Source organism: Nerophis lumbriciformis, linkage group LG14, assembly GCF_033978685.3.
Source record: "Nerophis lumbriciformis linkage group LG14, RoL_Nlum_v2.1, whole genome shotgun sequence".
In the NCBI taxonomy this organism is placed as follows: Eukaryota; Metazoa; Chordata; class Actinopteri; order Syngnathiformes; family Syngnathidae; genus Nerophis; species Nerophis lumbriciformis.
The window spans coordinates 2,503,526-2,529,000 of NC_084561.2; the positions used below are offsets into that span (position 1 = coordinate 2,503,526).

The window sequence follows — 25,475 nt, forward strand, 5'->3', positions numbered from 1 at the left end:
AGGGTCACCACTTTGTCAACAAATGCGTGAGCAAATCGTTGAACAGTTTAAGAAAAACCTTTCTCAAGCAGCTATTGCAAGGAATTTAGGGATTTCACCATCTACGGTCCGTAATATCATCAAAGGGTTCAGAGAATCTGGAGAAATCACTGCACGTAAGCAGCTAAGCCCGTGACCTTCCATCCCTCAGGCTGTACTGCATCAACAAGTGACATCAGCGTGTAAAGGATATCACCACATGGGCTCAGGAACACTTCAGAAACCCACTGTCAGTAACTACAGTTGGTAAAAGGCAGCATGTGTGATGGTATGGGGGTGTATTAGTGGCCAAGACATGGGTAACTTACACATCTGTGAAGGCACCATTAATGCTGAAAGGTACATACAGCTTTTGGAGCAACATATGTTGCCATCCAAGCAACGTTACCATGGACGCTTTATAGGTGGAGTCTCCATTGTCTTTATTGTTAGCTGACTTTTGCTGGCGTTTATATACGATTTAGAAGGCATAAAAAAGAAAAACGTGTTCTTGTCTAAGGATTGCAAATGATGGACAAAATGCCCGAAAAAGTGTAGTTGCTTTTGAAGTTGTTGAACATCACAAGTTCACAGTGTTGAATTTGCAAATAGATGTTTCATTTATTGAACATGAATTGTGATCATTTGATTCACTCTTGCAGGTTGTAACAAAAGCAGTGAGAATGTTGACTTGGAAGTGTATTAATTAGTTCCATCTTCAGGACATTGGTGAAGATCCCGGATCAAGTCCACTCAATGAAAGGTGAGTGAGTCATTCCATGTTTGTGGTGTCCAGACTTTTCCCACAGAGGCAGACGATGCTTCCCATGATGGCTGCCAGTGTGAGGATGACCAGCAGGATGAGCCACCAGTGAGCCTGCAACAACAAACATTGACTTCAGGCTTGCTTTGGACAAACAATGGAAGATACTTCTTCTTTTATGGAGGATTGAAAAGAGACGGCCGGTAAAAGTCATTTATTAGTTAAGTTTTGGAACAACATGAATATAATGTTCAATCATCCACAAACCCCGTTTCCATATGAGTTGGGAAATTGTGTTACACGTAAATATAAACGGAATACAATGATTTGCAAATCCTTTTCAAGCCATATTCAGTTGAATATGCTACAAAGACAACATATTTGATGTTCAAACTCATAAACATTTTTTTTGTTGCAAATAATAATTAACTTTAGAATTTCATGGCTGCAACACGTGACAAAGAAGTTGGGAAAGGTGGCAATAAATACTGATAAAGTTGAGGAATGCTCATCAAACACTTATTTGGAACATCCCACAGGTGTGCAGGCTAATTGGGAACAGGTGGGTGCCATGATTGGGTATAAAAACAGCTTCCCAAAAAATGCTCAGTCTTTCACAAGAAAGGATGGGGCGAGGTACACCCCTTTGTCCACAACTGCGTGAGCAAATAGTCAAACAGTTTAAGAACAACGTTTCTCAAAGTGCAATTGCAAGAAATGTAGGGATTTCAACATCTACGCTCCATAATATCATCAAAAGGTTCAGAGAATGTGGAGAAATCACTCCACGTAAGCGGCATGGCCGGAAACCAACATTGAATGAGCGTGACCTTCCATCCCTCAGACGGCACTGTATCAAAAACCGACATCAATCTCTAAAGGATATCACCACATGGGCTCAGGAACACTTCAGAAAACCACTGTCACTAAATACAGTTGGTCGCTACATCTGTAAGTGCAAGTTAAAGCTCTACTATGCAAAGCCAAAGCCATTTATCAACAACACCCAGAAACGCCGCCGGCTTCTCTGGGCCTGAGATCATCTAAGATGGACTCATGCAAAGTGGAAAAGTGTTCTGTGGTCTGACAAGTCCACATTTCAAATTGTTTTTGGAAATATTCAACATTGTGTCATCCGGACCAAAGGGGAAGCGAACCATCCAGACTGTTATCGACGCAAAGTGTAAAAGCCAGCATGTGTGATGGTATGGGGGTGCATTAGTGCCCAAGACATGGGTAACTTACACATCTGTGAAGGCACCATTAATGCTGAAAGGTACATACAGGTTTTGGAACAACATATGCTGCCATCTAAGCGCCATCTTTTCCATGGACGCCCCTGCTTATTTCAGCAAGACAATGCCAAGCCACATTCAGCACGTGTTACAACAGCGTGGCTTTGTAAAAAAAGAGCGCGGGTACTTTCCTGGCCCGCCTGCAGTCCAGACCTGTCTCCCATTGAAAATGTGTGGCGCATTATGAAGCCTAAAATACGACAGCGGAGACCCCGGACTGTTGAACGACTGAAGCTCTACATAAAACAAGAATGGGAAAGAATTCCACTTTCAAAGCTTCAACAATTAGTTTCCTCAGTTCCCAATCGTTTATTGAGTGTTGTTAAAAGGAAAGGCCATGTAACACAGTGGTGAACATGCCCTTTCCCAACTACTTTGGCGCATGTTGCAGCCATGAAATTCTAAGTTAATTATTATTTGCAAAAAATAAATAAAGTTTATGAGTTTGAACATCAAATATGTTGTGTTATTCCAGTGTTTGCTTCATGCCACGTAACTTCTTCTTTTGCTCTTGTCTCAGTAAGTGTTTATTAGTTTCATGTCCATAGTTTTGCCTTTGTCCTATTTTTGTTTTCTTAGCCAAGTTTATCTCCGCCTGTGAGCGCACCTTCTCTTTGAACCCCTTTTTGTAGTTTGTTAGTGATCAAATAAAAATGTACTCACATTCACGCCTTGCCCGCGCCAACTTTCCTTTGCATTCCAGGAAAACACAACCCAAGGACCGCGTTCTGACAATTTTGTTGACCACTGACCGAAGAAATAATAATAAAAAAACAACTTAAAATAGTGGTTGAAACTGTCTAAATATGTATTTGAGTATTTTTGTATTTTATTAAAACACATTTTTTAATATGGTTTTACAAAAATAACTGGTGGTAAAATACAAAGTACAAAAATAAACTAACTTAATTTTGTTGTTTTTTTAAATTGCTTGAGCTGTCATGTCTGTGTAATCATGTTTTGTTTAGTTATAGGACTCTTTAGTTTCTGTCTTTTCACTCCCTTGTCTTGTTTCCATGATTACCCCATTAGTTTCACCTGTTCCACGTTTGGACTCATTGTGCACTCTTGATTGTCACCATAGCAACCCATTAGTTTTCACCTGTCACGTCACGCACCTGTTTCACGTCTTGAGTCACGCACCTGTTTTCGTTAATCATGTCTGTAGTATTTAAGTTCAGTGTTTTTCAGTTTGTCTTTCTGACGACCTCACCACATTTATGCTTCTTTCCATGTCCATTCTTCATGCAACTATTTTTGTCCAAGCCAAGTAAGTTTTTGTTCCATGTTTATAGTCTTTTTGGTTTCATAGTTTGTTCTCTGCCATTGTGGGTGTTTTTTGTTTGTACTTTTTTGCTATAGTCTTTTGGTTTCATAGTTTATTCTCCGCCACCGTGCGCGCTTTTTGTTTGATCCTTTTTTTTGTATTTATAGTCTTTAAATAAATCATGTACCTTCATTCCCGTCTTGCCCGTGCCAACTTTCCGTTGCATCCCAGAAAAGCAAACACCCAAGACCAAGTCTTGACATGAGCTGATTTCAGACATTTTCTGCCAAACTCCTCAGTAAGATTTGATCCCTTGTATTGACTACAAATACATATTGTTGTCTTGTTTAAGGAAAGGGAATAAATGTCCTGAGAGTAATGTTCAAATGATGACATTGTTGTTGTTGTTGTTGTTGTTGTTGTTGTTGTGGCAGGACTCAATATGGATTTGATCCCTTGAAAAGCTTTCCTTGACTTTGTGACTTGTGAAGTTCAGCGTTACCTTCATCCACTCTCCCAGGTCCTCAAAGTGCTCCAGATTGAGGAAGGAGTTCTTCAGTCTGGCGATGGGGCCGTCGGCGTCCAGCAGGCGACATACGTGGAATTTGTCGCAGTAGCCTTGGTTGGCCATACACGGAGCCCCGCCCACCAGGGCCAGAGTCTTTCTCTGGAAGTGACGAGCCAACAAGGAGGAGGTGGTGCTGGCACACGTCTCGGGCTTATCTACCATGGGGAGATACATCAATCAATGATGGATTTCAACAGTGATGTCATGCTTAATGTGAATGATGTCATGCATAAAGCCCTGAGGTGGCTACTCTGCAAACTACTTCATCAAGTCTCGGGCGACGGCCGGTTACCCAGCTGTTGGCAGCACATGTGGCATTTCTCCTTCTTGGAGTCACCCGGACAGTCGCACTGCTCCAAGTGGTGTTTCACACAGATGGACGCCGCACACACCTGCAAAGCCCAGAAGAACATACAAACACAATAAGTCCATACAAGCAAATATTCTTATGAATCACTTTTTATTTACTTTTATTATCTAATGTATATACAGTAATGATGGTAGTATTGTCTACTGTATATACGGTAATGATGGTAGTATTATCTACTGTATATACAGCTCTTGCACTTTGTATCGTTACAGTCCATGTATTTAAATCCAGCCATTTGTTTCCATTCAGCAACGCTATCTTGTTAGCGGTGAGCTATTGTATCCTCCTACAGTGTGTAGCTATTGTGTGAGCTATTGTATCCTCCTACGGTGTGTAGCTATTGTGTGAACTATTGTATCCTCCTACGGTGTGTAGCTATTGTGTGAACTATTGTATCCTCCTACGGTGTGTAGTGAAGCAGGTTTAGTTTGTAAGAAACTGACTTTGTCGCTATGGAGGCGAGGATTAGTGATTAAGAAGTAGCTGAACACTGCGTTAGCCACTAGCTAGCGATGTTTTAAAGCAGCGGGCACTTCAGTGTTTATAGCTTCACTTTTATTGTTCGTTTTGAGGCCAAAAAATAGGTCCATTGTCACAGTAAGTGTGTGTGTGTGTGTGTGTGTGTGTGTGTGTGTGTGTGTGTGTGTGTGTTGACTCACATGTGCTCATCCTACCAGCAATGTCACAATGTTCATGAAAAAAATTAAATTAATGGTATTTTTCAAAGGCAGTATGGTAACCTTTTTAATTCGGTTGTATTGCGGTACTTTATTAGTACTGCAATACTTTATTAGTAGCAATATAGAATAGAATAGATCTTTATTTTCATTGTACAACAAAATTGCAAGCAAAGTCATTTCGTGCAACATTGGTACTAAGATCAGTAAATCAAGCGTACAAGTCTAGCACACGCTTCTGTCCTGGCTGCTCAGAACAATAGTACTGAAAGAAGAACAGTACAATAGTACTGGAAGAAGAACAGTACAATAGTAGTGAAAGAAGAACAGTACAATAGTGGTACAAGAAGAACAGTACAATAGTGGTAAAAGAAGAACAGTACAATAGTGGTAAAAGAAGAACAGTACAATAGTGGTAGAAGAAGAAAAATAGCCACACTGTGTGTTTACGTGATGGTGCTTCTGTCACGGAATAGCTTATTTTGTTGTTGTTTGAAGGGTATACCAGCAGCACGTGACAACGGCCATAGAAGTGTAGATGATACTGATTGGGACTAGAATTTGACCTGGCTAGATAAAACTGTCCACTGGAAAGAGCAATGTGAAGTATTTTCATGTGAAAGGACTTCCAATGACAGCTGCTCAGTCAGCTCACTTTATGTGAAAGGACTTCCAATGACAGCTGCTCAGTCAGCTCACTTTATGTGAAAGGACTTCCAATGACAGCTGCTCAGTCAGCTCACTTTATGTGAAAGGACTTCCAAAGACAGCTGCTCAGTCAGCTCACTTTATGTGAAAGGACTTCCAAAGACAGCTGCTCAGTCAGCTCACTTTATGTGAAAGGACTTCCAAAGACAGCTGCTCAGTCAGCTCACTTTCTTCACGTCAACTCTCACCCCTTTCAGGCAGATGCGTGTCCCTTGACTGCAGACGGTGAGGTTCTCCTTGGGGTGTGGCTCCGGGCACAGAGAGGAAACACCTGAACAAAGCCCCTCCTCCTGACAGTCTGTCTCCTCGTCACAGCTCTCACCTGTCGCCTTGTACCTGCAGGCCTGGCTGCAGCAGAGACCCTGACTGGGACTGCAAGGGAGGAGACGTGTGTCACCTGCTCACAGGTGAGTGTGCTGTTCACTTCTTCTACCTGCACGTTTTGCCGGGCTTGAGGCGGCACTGGACCCCCACTGCCTCTTTAGCGCTGTAGCAACAAGGGTCCGAGTCATCGTGACCCACGTCGCACTCCTCGCCCTCCTCCAACATCTGGTTGCCACATATGGGCTGATCGCTGGCTACACACGTACAAATATCAACACAATCCATGTCAACACACCCACAGACAATATCTACACTCACCACAATCCATGTAAACACACTCACCACAGACAATATCTACACTCACCACAGACAATATCTACAATCACCACAGACAATATCTACAATCACCCACAGACAATATCTATAATTCATGTAAACAATCACCACAGACAATATCTACACTCACCCACAGACAATATCTACACTCACCACAGACAATATCTATAATGTATGTAAACACACTCACCCACAAAGCAGTCGTCCTTTTTGAGGCGCAGCATGGCGTTGATGCGTCGGATGCTGCAGGTGGACAACTTGTCGTTGTTTGGCCTCACCTGGTCTGTGGCCTGTGGAAACATCAGGTACCTGCCTTGTCCACCCCGGGAGCCCAAGTTGCCACAATTTGAGCCTTCATCGTGCTAGAGGGAAACAACCAAAACGTTGAAGTTGCTCAGACTGACTGATTCATTGATTCATTCATTCATTCATTCATTGATTGCTTTGTAAAGTCAACAGTTTGTACGGTGAAGAACATTTCTCCATAGGAAACAATGTCAATAGGAATAATATCATGTCCCCCCCGCCCGGTTCTGGACAGTCCTGGGACTTAGTCCTAGAACCACTCAGAGGCATTAGAACGAGCAGCGACCCGGAAAACAAAATAGGAAAAGTGTTGTAAGGTTTGGGCCTATTTTTGACCATTGTTGACTAGCCACGGGGACGGACTGATGGCTTCCAGCCTGGACAAAAGTCCATCTTTTAGTGACGGTTTGGACACAACATCAACTTCTTTGTGTATCAAAGCAACATAAGGAGGTGATGAGTCAACTGAACAAGCTAAAGCAAGAACAAAGACAAGCTCAACTGTCCTGTAGGCGCTGCCTGCACACACACACCTTTCTTTGGTGCCCTCAAAAAAGATCAGAAATCCCCAAAATCATTACATTTAACAACTATATTGCATACCTGCCAACTACTCCCGTTTTCCCGTAATTAGTACGGTTTTCATCAACCTATTCCGGGTTACGGTTGCAGTGATAAAAAATACGGTTTTTCATTAATTAAAAAAAAATTTTTTTTTAAAATGCGCGAGGCTATTTATAGCACCGCTGCCAAGCACGAGGCACCAGTTGCCATTGTTTCCAAACGAGCGAACGATCATGGAATCAGCCGGAGAAAAATCGCAAACGAGTCTTAAACCGAAAAGAAAACTGCAGTCATTCCGTGAAGAATATTCAAAAGCCTATCCGGGAATAATTATCCGTTCCAAAAAGGGTGAAAACTACGCGAATTGCACCTTGTGCAGACAAGATTTTTCGATCGGACACGGAGGAATTAGCGATGTAAAAGACCACGTTGGGACAAAAAAACACAAGTCTAATGCCGTTGCTAAATTTGGATTTTAGCCACAAAAAGGTAATGACACCAATGTTATCTATTGGAATTGTTTAGTACTGTTATACTGTTAAAAGTGTTTATACTATTTATGCTTTCAAGTCCAAGTTGAAGAAATCTTGTTAAATGTTGACAGCATAACTACCAAAATACAGAAGTATGTCCTTAATATTTTTGCAGTGCTATTTCTGTTGAAAAGTTCAAATGATTACATTAGAGATGTGATGTGCCACTTTTCAAGTGTCTGATGGCTTCAATTCATTTTCATTAATTTTTCATATTTTGAATTCTTTTGAAAGGCTTACAAAAAAACGACATTTGAATTGTAATTCCATGCTATTGACAGGACTATTAATTTTAATGAAGTTAGCTTACCATGTTTACAGTATGATCATTGTGATAGAAATGTGAATTTTAGGCACAGAATATTTTTTACAATTGAACAAGGCAGTAGATTATACAAGCTTGGACAGAAAGTTAATAATGACACCAATTTTATTTTTAATGGAATTGTTTAGTACTGTTTTACCATTTGTTTACTGTAAAAAGTGTTTATACTTTCAATGAACAAATTGAAGTCTTGTGAAAGGTTGACAGGATAACTGGCATTAACTGTCAAAATAATTTCAAACTATTGAAGTTAGCTTACAGAATAAACATGTCAATCAACCCATATGATTTTTGCTGTAATATTTTTGTTTTGAAAAGTCACTGTGACTGATAGAAAAGTGATGGTTTTAGCAACATTTTAACCTGTCTGAATGCTAATAATCATTTTGCGTCTGGACCCTGGCTACTAGGTTTTTCTGATTTCAAAAGTTGGCAGGTATGATATGGCTACAATAATAACCATTACAAAAAGTAAAATCCACTCACAGTACATTATCGGCAAAAGTCCTCTCGTTAGTGGAGAAAAGACGAGACCGAGTCGCTGCTGAACGAGAGGTAGTCTTCTCTTCTGCTGTGAAATAAGTCCACTTTGGCTTTTTTTCAAAGTCATCTTCACAATATAACATTTGCTGTTCCTCAATCTCTTCAATACAAGCAAGCACAAAATGGCCGCCGGCAGGACGCAAAATGAAAGAATGAAGCGTTTGTACACAAAGACAAGTTAAAGTTGGTACTTTAACTTTAACAGAGACAAGGTTCCCAAACCCAGGCATATTCAGTACCTTCTAAAGGTTCCTAAATCGCAAAGTTTGTGAATAGTGTTACCATGGACGCCCCTGCTTATTTCAGCAAGACAATGCCAAGCCATGTGTTACATCAACGTGGCTTCATAGTAAAAGAGTGCGGGTACTAGACTGGCCTGCCTGTAGTCCAGACCTGTCTCCCATTGAAAATGTGTGGCGCATTATGAAGCCTAAAATACCACGAGGGAGACCCCCGGACTGTTGAACAACTAAAGCTGTACATCAAGCAAGAATGGGAAAGAATTCCACCTGAGAAGCTTCAAAAATGTGTCTCCTCAGTTCCCAAACATTTACTGAGTGTTGTTAAAAGGAAAGGCCATGTAACACAGTGGTGAACATGCCCTTTCCCAACTACTTTGTCACGTGTTGCAGCCATGAAATTCTAAGTTATTATTATTTGCAAAAGAAAAATAAAGTTTATGAGTTTGAACATCAAATATGTTGTCTTTAGACAACATATTTGATCTTTGATCTCATTGGGATTTGTTTTACCTGCTTAAATAAAGGGCTAAATAAAATAAACTCTTCAAATCATTGTTGAAGAAAGTGTTTTAACAGGGTGTGTTGACTTTTTATAGCCACTGTAATCGGAAGAGGACAATGAAAAGAGGGAAATGGCGCTGTAATCAACTTGTAATTGCCCTGCCTTCAAGTTCACGTGAGGTAGTTTCCTGATGCATTCTGGGAAAGTGTGGGTTGAAAGCACCAGATGCAATAAGTGAAGATAGCAGAGGGAGATATATAAACAAGCTTGCATTCCTACAAATGACACAATGACTCATTCCTCCTTGCATGCAGCTTGCAGGATAGCAGGCTGCAACTGAAGGATTTAGGAGAGGCCGGAGTTGACGTAGCAGAACTAATCAGCTCAGGATCCCCTTTTGTGCTCGGACCAATCGTATATGAGAGAGAGCTATAGGAGCAGGGTGGCTGTTTGCAGTCACAAGGTGCATGCATGCATCAGTGTCTTTTCTTCTGGGGATTTCCAGCACTGGAAATGGTTTTAGTCAAGCTGATGAATATACAAAACTGTACAAGCAGAAAAAAGTCCTGAGCCGATTCCTTATCTTGTTCGTGACATTCACTGAAAGTTGAATTGATACATTTATAGTGGAATGAAAGACACAAAGTGAAGTCTTGTTAGTCATCCACTGTCTTTGTCTCTGTGGGTGGAGGCCAGGCCACAAGCAGACGTTGAAGCTCGTAACGTAGTAGCTGTGTTCATTTTGTCTCTGTGGGTGGGGGCGAGGCCACAAGCAGACGTTGAAGCTCGTAACGTAGTAGCTGTGTTCATTTTGTCTCTGTGGGTGGAGGCCAGGCCACAAGCAGATGTTGAAGCTCGTAACGCAAGGTAACGTAGTAGCTGTGTTCATTTTGTCTCTGTGGGTGGGGGCGAGGCCACAAGCAGACGTTGAAGCTCGTAATGTAGTAGCTGTGTTCATTTTGTCTCTGTGGGTGGAGGCCAGGCCACAAGCAGATGTTGAAGCTCGTAACGTAGTAGCTGTGTTCATTTTGTCTCTGTGGGTGGGGGCGAGGCCACAAGCAGACGTTGAAGCTCGTAATGTAGTAGCTGTGTTCATTTTGTCTCTGTGGGTGGAGGCCAGGCCACAAGCAGATGTTGAAGCTCGTAACGTAGTAGCTGTGTTCATTTTGTCTCTGTGGGTGGGGGCGAGGCCACAAGCAGACGTTGAAGCTTGTAACGTAAGGTAACATTTTGTTCAATGAAAATGTTTGTCTTAGTTCTCAGGGGTGGATAAAAAAAATTGGATTCACATCTAAATCACGATTTTTATTCATTCCGAGTCTAAATTGATTCATAATTTTCAAAAATTGATTACAATTTTTTTTTTAATAAATGTTTTTTTTTGTTATTGTATTTAAAAAAAAAAACAATTAAAAAAAATACATTTTGAGGTCATCTTCATGCAACCAGAAGGAGATTTTTTAATCTGTAACCTGTTTTGAAAAAGTTTCATCATAATTGTTATACACTGCGAGAATCGCTTTGAATGGAGAATTGTGTTGAATCGATTTGTAATTGACTCGTCACCCCAGGAATTGGAATTGGAATTGGATAGAATCGTTAGGGGTCAAAATATTCACACCCCATTACGTATCATCAACAAGCTATTTTCTCCTGACTAAAATAGGACAATAACTAATCAAAACAAAAGTGTGTTGGCTTAAATCATGACAACATTGACAATTTAGTCAACAAAGACGAGATGATGATGTTGACAGAGATGAAATACAATCATATTTAATTTTGTCTATAGGCGGGTGGGAACATTTAGGAATCTATCCAATCACAGGTGCATGTGGGAGAGGGGCGGGGCTTACTGTCTTTGCAAGGAACTGTGTTTGGATATTTCAGCAGGAAAACAAGAGCGTATTCAATATAATAAGTCTTCTACATCTGGACCAAAGACAAGAGAGACAATATTGTAAACCTCAGGCTCACTAAAAACTTGCGTCTGCAGGGTAATGGTCAGGACACTTGTGTGATGTGAGGACTCTATTATGATGATAGGATATATCTGGACCATGAATTGATTAACTTAAACAAGTGTAAAAAGTTATTGTGGTGTTACCATTTAGTGGTCAATTGTAGGGAATATGTACTGTACTGTGCAACCTACTAATACAAGTCTCAATCAATCAATCAAAAAATGATAGAAACGGCGTGAAACAAACACACACACACACACACACACACACACACACACACACACACACACACACACACACACACACACACACACACACACACACTCATCAATCTGTTAGTCAAACATCTGTTATAAAGTAGAGTCAGTTACCTATGCAAATGATACCTTTATATTCATGTCTATTTACTGTTACATGTGGCCCTCTGAGGACATCCATTATTGGGGTATGGCCCTCAATAAAAATATATTCATGTCTATTTACTGTTACATGTGGCCCTCTGAGGACATCCATTATTGGGGTATGGCCCTCAATAAAAATATATTCATATCTATTTACTGTTACATGTGGCCCTCTGAGGGCATCCATTATTGGGGTATGGCCCTCAATAAAAATATATTCATATCTATTTACTGTTACATGTGGCCCTCTGAGGACATCCATTATTGGGGTATGGCCCTCAATAAAAATATATTCATATCTATTTACTGTTACATGTGGCCCTCTGAGGGCATCCATTATTGGGGTATGGCCCTCAATAAAAATATATTCATGTCTATTTACTGTTACATGTGGCCCTCTGAGGGCATCCATTATTGGGGTATGGCCCTCAATAAAAAGGAGTTTGACTTCATGTCATTCAGCGGTCTCAGTCTTGCATTTGGTAGGCAGAGATCTTTTCTATTTGGGAAGCTTGCAGTTCCTATAGTGAAGTGTGCCTGCAGGCTAGACCTGACCAACGTTCCAGGGACTGACCGGAGAGCCGAGGCTGTGTCCCAGTTCGTGAGCAAAGGTCAGCTGGACGTGTCGGGGCGGCAGGAACTGTCCGTAGTTCTGAATGGTGACCAGGCCCGTGTTGAGGGTGGACTTGCGGCCGTCATGCAGGGTGGTGTATTTGGAACAGATCCCTCCTGAGTTACCTGAAGACAAAGATGGTGTTTTGGGTGAGTAAGACACTGGTGACTCATTCTTCATGTCATCTTCAACATTCAACATTCTTCATGTGATCTTCAACATTTAGCACTAATGCTAATTAGAGATGTCAGATTGCATTTACCTGAGTACAAATTAAACTATAACCATAACACCTCCAACATGATGTAATGTGACATCTCACAGTCTTTTATTAACACCTGCTTTTTTTTCAAGTCTTAAAGTGGTCAACTATGTGTGCAGTGCAATGTGAAATGCACTTCTAGCATCTTTTTGTAAAGACCACACACACATCCATCACTCTTTCTATTCATTACAATCTAACAATTAGCTGGCAATAATATATACAGTCCTGGTCAAAAGTTGACATACACATTCACAACTGAATGATGGAGTATTACACTTTTTATCAGTGACGTGTGGTGAGGTTGATGGCTGGTGAGGCACTGACTTCATCACAGTCACATTTACAAACATATGAACCCTAAAGAGTATCTTATTCACCATTTGATTGGCAGCAGTTAACGGGTTATGTTTAAAAGCTCATACCAGCATTCTTCCCTGCTTGGCACTCAGCATCAAGGCTTGGAATTGGGGGTTAAATCACCAACAATTATTCCCGGGCGCGGCACCACTGCTGCCCACTGCTCCCCTCACCTCCCAGGGGGTGATCAAGGGGATGGGTCAAATGCAGAGGACAAATTTCATTACACCTAGTGTGTGTGTGACAATCATTGCTACTTTAACTTAACTTTAACTTTACACATACAAACTGTAGCACACAAAAAAGCACATTTAATTAAAAAAATGTTTTTATGGTCTTACCTTTACTTATAAAATAAGTCCATGAGCCGCTGTTGTGCTGGATTAATGCACCCCCTGACGAGAGTGTTATATCAACTAAAGCCCTCACTTCAACTTTCCACGTGCAAGATTGAATCTATTTAAAAAAGTGTAACCGAGGGTTTATAAATGTGGCCTATACTGTATGAAACTACAAAATAACAAACACGGAGGCTCCAGTTTACACGAGGACCACTTTGTTTACCTTCTTTCAAAAACTTCCGCCCCACTCCAACGTGTCATCACTTCCGCTCTTAGCGCCTTCAAAATAAGAGCTCAAGGCATATACTGTATAACAGCGCATAACAGGAACTTAACATCACAAAGAGGAAAGCCCATAAAAATAGGTTACAAAAGTTATTTAATAAGAAGCCAAAAAGTGCAAAAACAATAATGTTCGTGTTGGAGGAGTTGTGAATTAGTACACCTGCAATCTGCAGGTGTACCTAATGTTGTGGCCCTGCAGTCATTCACAACTCCTCCAACACCAACATTATTGTTTTTGCACTTTTTGGCTTCTTATGAAATAACTTTTTTAAATAGATTCAATCTTGCACGTGGAAAGTTTAAGTGTGGGCTTTAGTTGATATAACACTCCCGTCAGGGGTTGCCGTGCATTCTACGGCGGGGGTGCAGGAGGCGAGCCTCACCCAGTGCGTCTTTTGCAGCCGTTTTATGATCGCTCAGCACAAGAAATACGTTACACACATACAGTTGTTGACAAAATACACTGTACATTATATACCTCAGCTAACTAAACTATGGAAATGTATAATATAGTTCATATAGCAATACGGTCTCACTGCACAGCAGGCCAGCAGTTAGCCGAGTCCGCAATCCATGTTGAGGCACTGAGTGACGTGCCTCGACTGGCTGCTGATCACCGCACCGTCTCTTCTCAGTATTTGAACGGCAAATGTGAAAATCCAGCGATTTTAAATAAAAAATAATCTAAAACTGGTGAAGTTAAATGGAAAATAACTTTATAGTATAATCATTGGATACATATAACAATTTAATAATTTTTTTTTCTTTTTACATTTTTTTTCTTTCCATGATGAGGCAGGTGAGGCCCTGCCTCACCTGCCTCTAGTGACTGCACGTCACTGCTTTTTATTTATATATACACACGCACATACATCGATAGCGCAACACTCAATATGGCTTCCGGTCCGTCACTCAAATACGTCTGTGTGCAACATGAACACAAATAATTGCTATTGTTAGAAAATGCACACCCACATGACATGCTAATTAATTGTAATATGTAAATATGATATATTTGATATGATATATCATGTAAAAGGTATGTGCATTCCCTTTATATACAGTGGTACATTCTTCACATTAAACATAATGTCATTTGGTGATTGCACCTTTTTATTAAAGACTTTCTGAAAAAGATGTTTATAGATCCCACGTGTTGTTGACTGTAAGCCAACCACATAGTGTACATAGGACTGGTAAGCTTATGTAAGTGACCTTGGTAAATACCTTTGCCTGCCAAACTTGTCAACATCTTTAGGATTATGTAACGTTCCTAAAAAGGCTGTCCTTTGTTTACCAACAGCTGGTCACTGTCACATGACTGGACGGATGGCGTGTCAGACGTCATACGGATGGTGTGTCAGACGTCAGAAAGCAAGTCCACTGGTCAAAGTCAGGCAGGCACCTCACACATGCATGCTGGATCATCTAAATTCAGTAAATAATAAATATATCAAGTCACATCTTTATGCTTACATCATAACATTGGACATCTGGATTTGCTAATAGTATATTTCATATTTTCTACTTTCTTTATTTGTCAAGTAAGACTTGAAAAGAGAGGTTTTTTTTATCCATCCATTTTCTACCGCTTATTGCCTTTGGGGTCGAGGGGGGCGCTGGAGCCTATCTCAGGTACAATCGGGCGGAAGGCGGTGTACACTATTGAGCCAAATTGTTCTCATGCAGAACAGACTAGCATTTCTGTCACTGCATGTGAGGTGTCCATGTTGCATGTGAGGTGTCCATGTTGCATGTGAGGTGTCCATGTTGCATGTGAAGTGTCCATGTTGCATGTGAAGTGTCCATGTTGCATGTGAGGTGTCCATGTTGCATGTGAAGTGTCCATGTTGCATGTGAAGTGTCCATGTTGCATGTGAAGTGTCCATGTTGCATGTGAGGTGTCCATGTTGCATGTGAGGTGTCCATGTTGCATGTAAAGTGTCCATGTTGCATGTGAAGTGTCCATGTTGCATGTGAAGTGTCCCCTTTAAATATTTGTAAGTACGTAGCATATTTTGAGGGGCAACAAAAAGTGAGTGTAATGAAATAAATAAAGTTGCATTCCACATATTTTTCAATGCAACCTCCATTTACAAACTTCATTGTTCTTTGAACATTGTTTGTGATTGGAGGTTTGCATAGCAAAACAGTTAGCCATAAAAAAGATGAATAATTGGTTGAAGCCTGGACAAAAGTCATTATTTTAGTAAATGAATGTGCACACTTTGAAGACTCTATAAAGCAGCTATTCCAAAGCTGTGGTACTTGGGCTCCATCTAGTGGTGTGCCAAATAATCACTTATTAAAGTACAGTGTTTTTGTGAGTAAAGTTACAGTGACCAAACATATTAAATATAATTGGTAAATAAAAACTCTGCCTTGTTTTTAATGAATATTTAGGCCTACTGTGCTATTTTAATGTTGGTTCATCATAGTGGTCCTTGGAGAGTCAAGTGTTTTTGATGAAAAACCACTGTTAAAAAGTGTATATTTATATTAAGGCTGTCAAACCATTTAAATGCAATTAACTGCAGTTTTTTATAGTTAACTCCAAATTAGTCGTGATTAATCACAGATAAATATAATTTTTTGTCATCAATAAGTGCACCCTAAACAGACCATGTTTTATTACCATGACTTTACTCAAAGGTTATTTGAAACAGCTTAAAGAGATCAAAAATGACCTGCTGTGCGTTTGTGTGTTGCCACATTTGACATTTTGTAGGAATACAAAATGTGTATTCCTGCTTTAGGAGCACTTGCATTCAGAGGAGGAGCTACATTTCCACGTTTAGATGACAGTTTCACACATTAATAACACAAAATGTGGATTGTTACGCTCATGGTTTGATTTATAAATGCTTGTGGTATTGTGTACATTACATGTTGTACAAGTTAATGGTATTTTATCTCTGCATGACAATGTTTTAACCTTCTCTATTTGTTAATCAAACGTAATATTCAGCCTGATAACATTCTGTAATTGTGGACTATCAATCAGAACAGGCTATAAAAGAATATACACTTTATTTCAATCTGACAGAAAACATTTATTTAGGTATAGATATCATGATTTTTCAATGTTTTGGAGGATAAAATGTCATCTTAGACATTGCATGTTCACTATTTCTATCTTTTCCTATGTGGATATAAAAGAAAAGAAAAGTTCTGTCATAGATTGTTTGACAGCTTAAATGCAAAGGTTCAATGCTGTATGGTTTTAAGTTGGTCACGGGATTTTTTATGTAACACCTCTTATATCATTGCAAGCCAGCCTTTTTGGAGGGGCTCTAACAGGCGTGCCATGCTCGCCTGTTAAAGGTATTTCCATTCCAAGAAACAGTCAGTTATTGAGCACTGTGGGAAGCAGCTGTGGTCATCTGGATCTCCCATCAGCATGTTGGTAAGGCTGCCATTGTGCTTGGAGGTGGGAAAACAATAACAATAGCGCCCCCCCCCCCCCCCCCCTCCCTCCACCCCCCACCACCTGCCCCCATCTGTAGAAACAATGAGGCCCATTCTGTCACTCTGCCAGCAATCTTCAATCAATATGCTAGAAGGCAAGCAAAGCCTACAACAATTCAGCGAGTGGACGGACGCCTTGCTTTTTAGTCCAAAGTAGCCCCGCCCTCTGCTAAACGCTGCATTCAAGGAGCTGACTTTCCTAGAAAGAGTAGAAGTTGGCAGGGTGAGCAGAAGAGGGCTTTCATTCCCTTCTGGCTTCTGGGGGTCCTATTCTTAGTTCTGCGGATAAACACATCCAGAAACTAACTCTGTCGCTGCTACATAGGAACCAAAGCCAACTGCAGGAAATGTTCAGACAAAAGTTGAGGATGATTCTCCTCTGGACTCTCCTCAATAGTCCACATGCCTTCTTTCCTTCAACTGCACATTGTTCAGGACAAACTCTGACAATAGTCCACTAGCGCCTTCTTTCCTTCAACTGCACATTGTTCAGGACAAACTCTGACAATAGTCCACTAGCCTTCTTTCCTTCAACATCACATTGTTCAGGACAAACTCTGACAATAGTCCACTAGCCTTCTTTCCTTCAACAGCACATTGTTCAGGACAAACTCTGACAATAGTCCACTAGCCTTCTTTCCTTCAACAGCACATTGTTCAGGACAAACTCTGACAATAGTCCACTAGCCTTCTTTCCTTCAACAGCACATTGTTCAGGACAAACTCTGACAATAGTCCACTAGCGCCTTCTTTCCTTCAACTGCACATTGTTCAGGACAAACTCTGACAATAGTCCACTCGCGCCTTCTTTCCTTCAACATCACATTGTTCAGGACAAACTCTGACAATAGCTCACTAGCGCCTTCTTTCCTTCAACAACCTTCACACAAATGCATCTAGTATCACCCCTTTTGACCGCAGGGCACGGGGAGGAGGGGGAGATAAGGAAGATAGTTACCCAAATGGTAAAATAAAAACAACAACAAGAAAAGCTTCAAGGTCAAGGTCAAGGTTGTGCAGACTAATCTCATCAAGACAGTTATTTGGGCTGCGGAGAACATTTCTAACTCAACTTCTTTTTAACCAATAAGTACAACTTCCAACCATTTCCATTTGATAAAGAAGTGGACAAATCCTGCATTTGACTACTACTATGCTTTTCAAAAGTATACAGTAGATACCCCAAAAAGTGTCAACACTAAAACCTCCAATCTCTATTGCAACAGTATCACTAAATATATTTAGTCAACATGAATATCAATACCTTTATCCATAGTTGTATTAATTATACATATATATGTATAAATATACATATATGTACAGTACAGGCCCAAAGTTTGGACACATCTTCTCATTTCAATATAATGTTTTCTTTATTTTCATGACTATTTACATTGTAGATTGTCACATCAAACTATAAATGAACACCTTCAACAATTTCAGGTGACTACCTCTTGAAGCTCATGGAGAGAATGCCAAGAGTGTGCAAAACAGTAATCAGAGCAAATAAGGGTGGCTATTTTGAAGAAACTAGAATATAAAACATGTTTTCAGTTATTTTTTTGTTAAGTACATAACTCCACATGTGTTCATTCATAGTTTTGATGTGACAATCTACAATGTAAATAGTCATGACAATAAAGAAAATGCATTGAATGAAAATGTGTCTAAACCTGTACTGTATATATATACATACATATATGCATGTATGTATATACACTGTGTGAATGTGTGTGGATATATATATATATATATATATATATATATATATATATATATATACAGTATATGTACATACATGTATAAATGTATATACGTATATATATAGCTCCTTCCCCCGACTCTGAGAGGGACAAGCAGTAAAATTGTGTACTGTAATAAATGACAGCGTGGTATTTGGAATTTTAGAACATTTGCATTTGTTTGAGCTGTCCTATCTATTGTGGACAGCTGCAGCTGTCTTATCTAGTCTTGAGCATGAGCTGATGAAGCCGACTCAGATGAGAGGCCAAACATCTACTGAGACAACCCGAGAATAACCTGAGTGCTGAGTAAAGAAACACGTTCATTTTGCCATAAGTGAAGTCAACTTAGCAGGTTTGAAGATTTTCCTTCTGCTGTGTGTCTTCTGCACTTCATACTTTGACAACCTCTGTCCTTTAATGATGAATGACTTTGTATCGGCTGCTCAGATAATCATATAATATTGAAAATGGGCATATTAGAAGTATCCCGTAGCAACCGTGTCCGCATCACTCCATTTACTGCGTCATGAGATGAAATGAATAATTAAAGACACGCATAAGTCCTTCTCAGATTGTCAATAATGAATGGGTTAGTTACCAACCATTGTTAACTGACTCATTTCTCTCTACCAAACCTTTTCTAACATTCCACACTACAAAATAATAAAAGTATGAGTGATTCTTGCCGTTTGATCAGCATCAATATTGATTAATGCAATATTCAATATCGCTATGGTATGGAAAGTGAACAAATAGTAAAGGAACATCCCTAATTGTTGGCTTTTCATACAAAATGAAGGTCCACAACAGCAGACAAAATGTGATCCAGCACAAAAACTGTATCAAAATATCCTTCTTGGTTTGGATTGACATAGTCGGATAAATATTCATTTAACAATACTGGATTAAATACGTTCTTTATTTTCTCCAACTGGAAAAGATTAGGCTGACATTGAATTCTGTGAACTTTGGGGAAGTATTGGGTGGGTCCTGAAATATGTCAAGAAGACTGATCTCCACTTTGAGATGTGGGTGATTGATGAGCTTTTTGTTTGGCTTTTGTTGAGGTCCTTTGGAAGTGCAGTTATCTGTGACTTTGTAGCAATGTTTGCTTATTATTTCATACTTGCCAACACTCACGCTGAATTTCGGAGACTCCCGAAATTCAGCAAGCGCCTCTCCCGAAAACCTCCCGGGACAAATTTTCTCTCGAAAATCTCCCGAAATTCAGGCGGAGCTGGAGGCCACGCCCCCTCCAGCTCCATGCGACCTGAGTGACGTGTCGACAGCCTGTTTTCACGTCAGCTTTCCCACAATATAAACAGCGTGCCTGCCCAATCACGTTATAACTGTAGAATGATGGAGGGCGAGTTCTTGGTTTCTTATGTGGGTTTATTGTTAGGCAGTTTCATTAACGTCCTCCCAGACTCAGCGCGGCAACAACACACAACAACAGCAGTCATGTTTTATTCTACCGTAAAGCAGTTGGTCTGCCGTAAACAGCAATGTTGTGACACTCTTAAACAGGACAATACTGCCATCTACTGGACATGCATATGTGACAATAACATCTAGGGCTTTTAGAGAGTGCAGTGCACACAACAAGGAGACAAAGCAGAAGAACGAGGAAGATACAGTCGTGGCGACGCCGACGACGAGTAAGATGAAGAAATACGCTTGTAAGACTCGCTATAAAACTACAACAAAGATGGCGGGGAGAAGACGCTGTCGAAGTGGAAGCACGTAAATAGGGTTGCCCACAAAATGGCCTATTCTGAAGACAAAATGTGAGCAAAGAAGCATTCCAAGTGATGGAGACCACAAGGAAGTGTTTGACATGTAGAAAAGAAAGCTTAAGCCTCAAATGAAATCAACTCTTAAAGTTTATGCTGCATTTTAGCTCCATCCTAAAATCCCTAGCATGTGTCTTGTGGTATACATTGTACACTACTAAAAGAGGTTCAACTAGAATGTGACACAAATATAAGAGGAAAGTTGACATTTTGAAGTAATAACAGAGACCAAATCTTACAGGAAAATGTCAAAATACTGAATAAAAACCTTGGAATTTTTTTTTGTGTGAGAATTAAGGCGCATAGAAAAGTACTGATTTCTACATGAATAAAGTAGTACAGTTGTGTCTGGTTTATCACTGTTAATTGGTTCCCGACATGACCGCGATAAACACATTTCCGCTAAGTAGGATTATGAATGAAATATTTTTATTTCAAGAGCATAGAAGAACATTTACGACCTTCAAATACCCTTTTCAACATTCTGGAAGCCCTCTGGACATGATGTAACATTCACACTTGTGTTAGTTATTGCTGTGAAGTGGAAAAGGGGTAGCATTAAATAAGCTTTGCTTCTTCCTGCTCCTTTTCGGACATGTAAAGAGAAATGAAAACATGTCAAATATGTGACGTTCATGCAACTGTATACATGTTGGAAATTAACTTCAACCAATCAAGTCACCTTTATACTCTTTCAATCCAGTATAGTAAGGCTGCCTGAGGCTCAGCCAATCAGTGGCCACCAAATTGAACAGAGCACTCTGATTGGTTTGAATGGCCAACATGGGTTATACTTCTATAGAGCTTTTATACCTTCAAGGTACTCAAAGCGCTTTGACACCATTTCCACATTCACCCATTCACACACACATTCACCCATTGACACACACATTCACACACACGTTCACACACACACATTACCCCATTCACCCATTCACACACAGATGGTGGGATCTGCCATGCAAAGCCCTAACCAGGACCCATCAGGAGCAAGGGTGAAGTGTCTTGCTCAAGGACACAACGGACGTGACTGGTAGAAGCTGGGTATCGAACCAGGAACCCTCAGATTGCTGACATGGCCACTCTCCCAACCGCCCCCAATAATACTGTCGCATTGATATTTGGAGTCCATTTAGCCACTTTTATGTTTGGAAACTCTTAATTGAGGCAAAGTTTCTTTCAAAAGCAGGATGCAGTAAAGCTGCAATGATTGACGCACAAAAGGGCGACGGACGTCTGCAATTGGAAAAAATGAAGTCTTAACATTCATTTGAGAAAGATGTCTTCATTTCACGAGAATCAAGTCCAGAAATATGAAGAAAAGAAAGTTTGATGTTTCAAACATTCTACCTTTACAAAGTAAACAATTGTCATGTTTAGGATTGTAGTCCTGCAGAATAGCACTATGTCCTCCTAAGAGTTGGCTGTAATATTGCATTCACTCATGAAATGTCAGGGAGATATCACCTGGCAACCCTGCTCTGAGGTTGCATTCACTCATGAAATGTTAGGGAGATATCACCTGGCAACCCTGCTCTGATGTTGCATTCACTCATGAAATGTTAGGGAGATATCACCTGGCAACCCTGCTCTGATGTTGCATTCACTCATGAAATGTTAGGGAGATATCACCTGGCAACCCTGCTCTGATGTTGCATTCACTCATGAAATGTCAGGGAGATATCACCTGGCAACCCTGCTCTGATGTTGCATTCACTCATGAAATGTCAGGGAGATATCACCTGGCAACCTTGCTCTGATGTTGCATTCACTCATGAAATGTCAGGGAGATATCACCTGGCAACCCTGCTCTGATGTTGCATTCACTCATGAAATGTTAGGGAGATATCACCTGGCAACCCTGCTCTGATGTTGCATTCACTCATGAAATGTCAGGGAGATATCACCTGGCAACCCTGCTCTGATGTTGCATTCACTCATGAAATGTCAGGGAGATATCACCTGGCAACCCTGCTCTGATGTTGCATTCACTCATGAAATGTCAGGGAGATATCACCTGGCAACCCTGCTGATGTTGCATTCACTCATGAAATGTTAGGGAGATATCACCTGGCAACCCTGCTCTGATGTTGTATTAACTCATGAAATGTTAGGGAGATATCACCTGGCAACCCTGCTCTGAGGTTGCATTCACTCATGAAATGTCAGGGAGATATCACCTGGCAACCCTGCTGATGTTGCATTCACTCATGAAATGTTAGGGAGATATCACCTGGCAACCCTGCTCTGATGTTGTATTAACTCATGAAATGTTAGGGAGATATCACCTGGCAACCCTGCTCTGATGTTGTATTAACTCATGAAATGTTAGGGAGATATCACCTGGCAACCCTGCTCTGAGGCATTTATGCAAATCAGACAAGACTTGCTCTTTGAGGATTTTCCTCACGTTTTGTTTTTGCTTCCCAAAACACTGCCTGCAAAACAAGCCTGGACTATATAGCACGTCCTCTTTCTCCTAGTCCAGGGGTCTGCAACCCAAAATGTTGAAAGAGCCATATTGGACCAAAAATACAAAAACAAATCTGTCTGGAGCCGCAACAAATGAAAAGCCATATTACATACAGATAGTGTGTCATGAGATATAAATTGAATTAATATGACTTAAAGGAAACTAAATGAGCTCAAATATAGCTACAAATGAGGCATAATGATGCAATATGTACATATAGCTAGCCTAAATAGCATGTTAGCATCGATTAGCTCGCAGTCTTGCAGTGGCCAAATATGTCCGATTAGCACTCCACACAAGTCAATAACATCAACAAAACTCACCTTTGTGCATTCATGCACAACCTTAAAAGTTTGGTGGACAAAATGAGACAGAAAAAGAAGTGGCATAAAACACGTCCTAGAAAGTTATACATGTAAACAAACTACGGTGAGTTCAAGGACCGCCAAAATTAGTAGGACAAAACGGCGCTTGCCAAATACTCGAGTCAGTGAAGCATGTTTAATATAAACAGTGTGCTTTATAACAATTAGGGAGGTTTGTGTCATGTTTGTCCTCCTACACAAACCATATTAAAACAAAATTATTCTTTTTCCCCTCATCTTTTTCCATTTTTCATACATTTTTTGAAAAAGCTCCAGAGAGCCACTAGGGCGGCGCTAAAGAGAGCCGCGGGTTGCCGACCCCTGTCCTAGAACTAACACTGCCTGCAAAACAAGCCTGGACTATATAACACGTCCTCTTTCTCCTAGAACTAACACTGCCTACAAAACAAGCCTGGACTATATAGCACGTCCTCTTTCTCCTAGAACTAACACTGCCTACAAAACAAGCCTGGACTATATATCACGTCCTCTTTCTCCTACAACTAACACTGCCTACAAAACAAGCCTGGACTATATAGCACGTCCTCTTTCTCCTAGAACTAACACTGCCTGCAAAACAAGCCTGGACTATATATCACGTCCTCTTTCTCCTAGAACTAACACTGCCTACAAAACAAGCCTGGACAATATATCACGTCCTCTTTCTCCTAGAACTAACACTGCACATGTGTGTAGTTTTGATACAACTTTTAAAATATTTTTTTAACTATCATTCACAATCCCTGTGTAACATGTTTTTCTTTTTTTTAATGCATTCTAAGTCGGAAATAAACTTTAGCAAAAGTCAGCTAACAATGGAGTCAAAGGAAGCTCCTCTATTCCAGCCATAAAGTTATCTAAATAACCATCCACAACAATACAACATTTACATCTCATGACCTGAATGTTAACCCAGTATTAGCAATATTTTCACAGATGATGAGTTGTTAGCAGCATAGTAATTGCTGAGAGCTAGCTAGCTTATACTGCTTTGTTGACATATTGAGCTGGTGACCGGCTGCTGGCAAAAGTTGATAGTAGATTATAAGCCATGGTCTCACCTGGATAGTAGAAGGTTGTGGACATAAACTGAGAAGTTGGTCAACTTTGACATCCAATTTAGACGAGGAGATGGCGAGAAAGACACAACCTTTTTTTTTAACCTTTGGTGAGGATTATGATTCATTCTTCATCCAAACAGGAAGATATAAACATCCCATTAGTCGGCATCTCAGTGAGAGCAGATGTTGTGCAGTAAGTGATTATTTTATTGTGTGCGTAGTTTCTATTAGCGAAGCGCAATACCACTGAGTTTCTTTACGATTCGATACCGAGTAAAGTTCAGGCTGGTATTGGCGATATCGATCCGATACTGATACTTTGTGCAAATATACTAAAGTTGTCTGGTCAAATGTCAAAAGTTGTTTATTTCAAGTGTTGCACTCGGGGAATCTCTTCAAATGCTCAAAGTCACAGGAAGAAAGAAATAATGGCTTTTTTCTGCACTGACTGTGGAATCTTCTTAATATTCAACTGTGTACGTGGTATCACCTTGTGTAATCTTCTTATATTCAACTGTGTACGTGGTATCACCTTGTGTAATCTTCTTATATTCAACTGTGTACGTGGTATCACCTTGTGTAATCTTCTTATATTCAACTGTGTACGTGGTATCACCTTGTGTAATCTTCTTATATTCAACTGTGTACGTGGTATCACCTTGTGTAATCTTCTTATATTCAACTGTGTACGTGGTATCGCCTTGTGTAATCTTCTTAATATTCAACTGTGTACGTGGTATCGCCTTGTGTAATCTTCTTATATTCAACTGTGTACGTGGTATCACCTTGTGTAATCTTCTTATATTCAACTGTGAACGTGGTATCACTTTGTGTAATCTTCTTATATTCAACTGTGAACATGGTATCGCCTTGTGTAATCTTCTTATATTCAACTGTGAACGTGGTATCGCTTTGTGTAATCTTCTTATATTCAACTGTGAACATGGTATCACCTTGTGTAATCTTCTTATATTCAACTGTGTACGTGGTATCACCTTGTGTA

At 40.2% G+C, this 25,475-nt stretch overlaps 1 protein-coding gene across 1 annotated transcript in view; it reads right to left on the minus strand.

Moving 5' to 3' along the window:
- Nucleotides 1-615: 615 nt before the first annotated feature.
- The window catches only part of LOC133616678 (disintegrin and metalloproteinase domain-containing protein 10), a 73,850-nt gene continuing 48,990 nt past the window's right edge, over nt 616-25,475 (minus strand). The window contains exons 9-15 of the mRNA XM_061976228.1: nt 12,281-12,444; nt 6,517-6,688; nt 6,100-6,244; nt 5,855-6,038; nt 4,204-4,303; nt 3,846-4,066; nt 616-895 (exon numbers count right to left, since the gene is read on the minus strand). Of these exons, the coding sequence (XP_061832212.1) occupies nt 791-895; nt 3,846-4,066; nt 4,204-4,303; nt 5,855-6,038; nt 6,100-6,244; nt 6,517-6,688; nt 12,281-12,444 (1,091 nt within the window). The 3' untranslated portion in view covers nt 616-790. The remainder of the gene's footprint in view (nt 896-3,845; nt 4,067-4,203; nt 4,304-5,854; nt 6,039-6,099; nt 6,245-6,516; nt 6,689-12,280; nt 12,445-25,475) is intronic.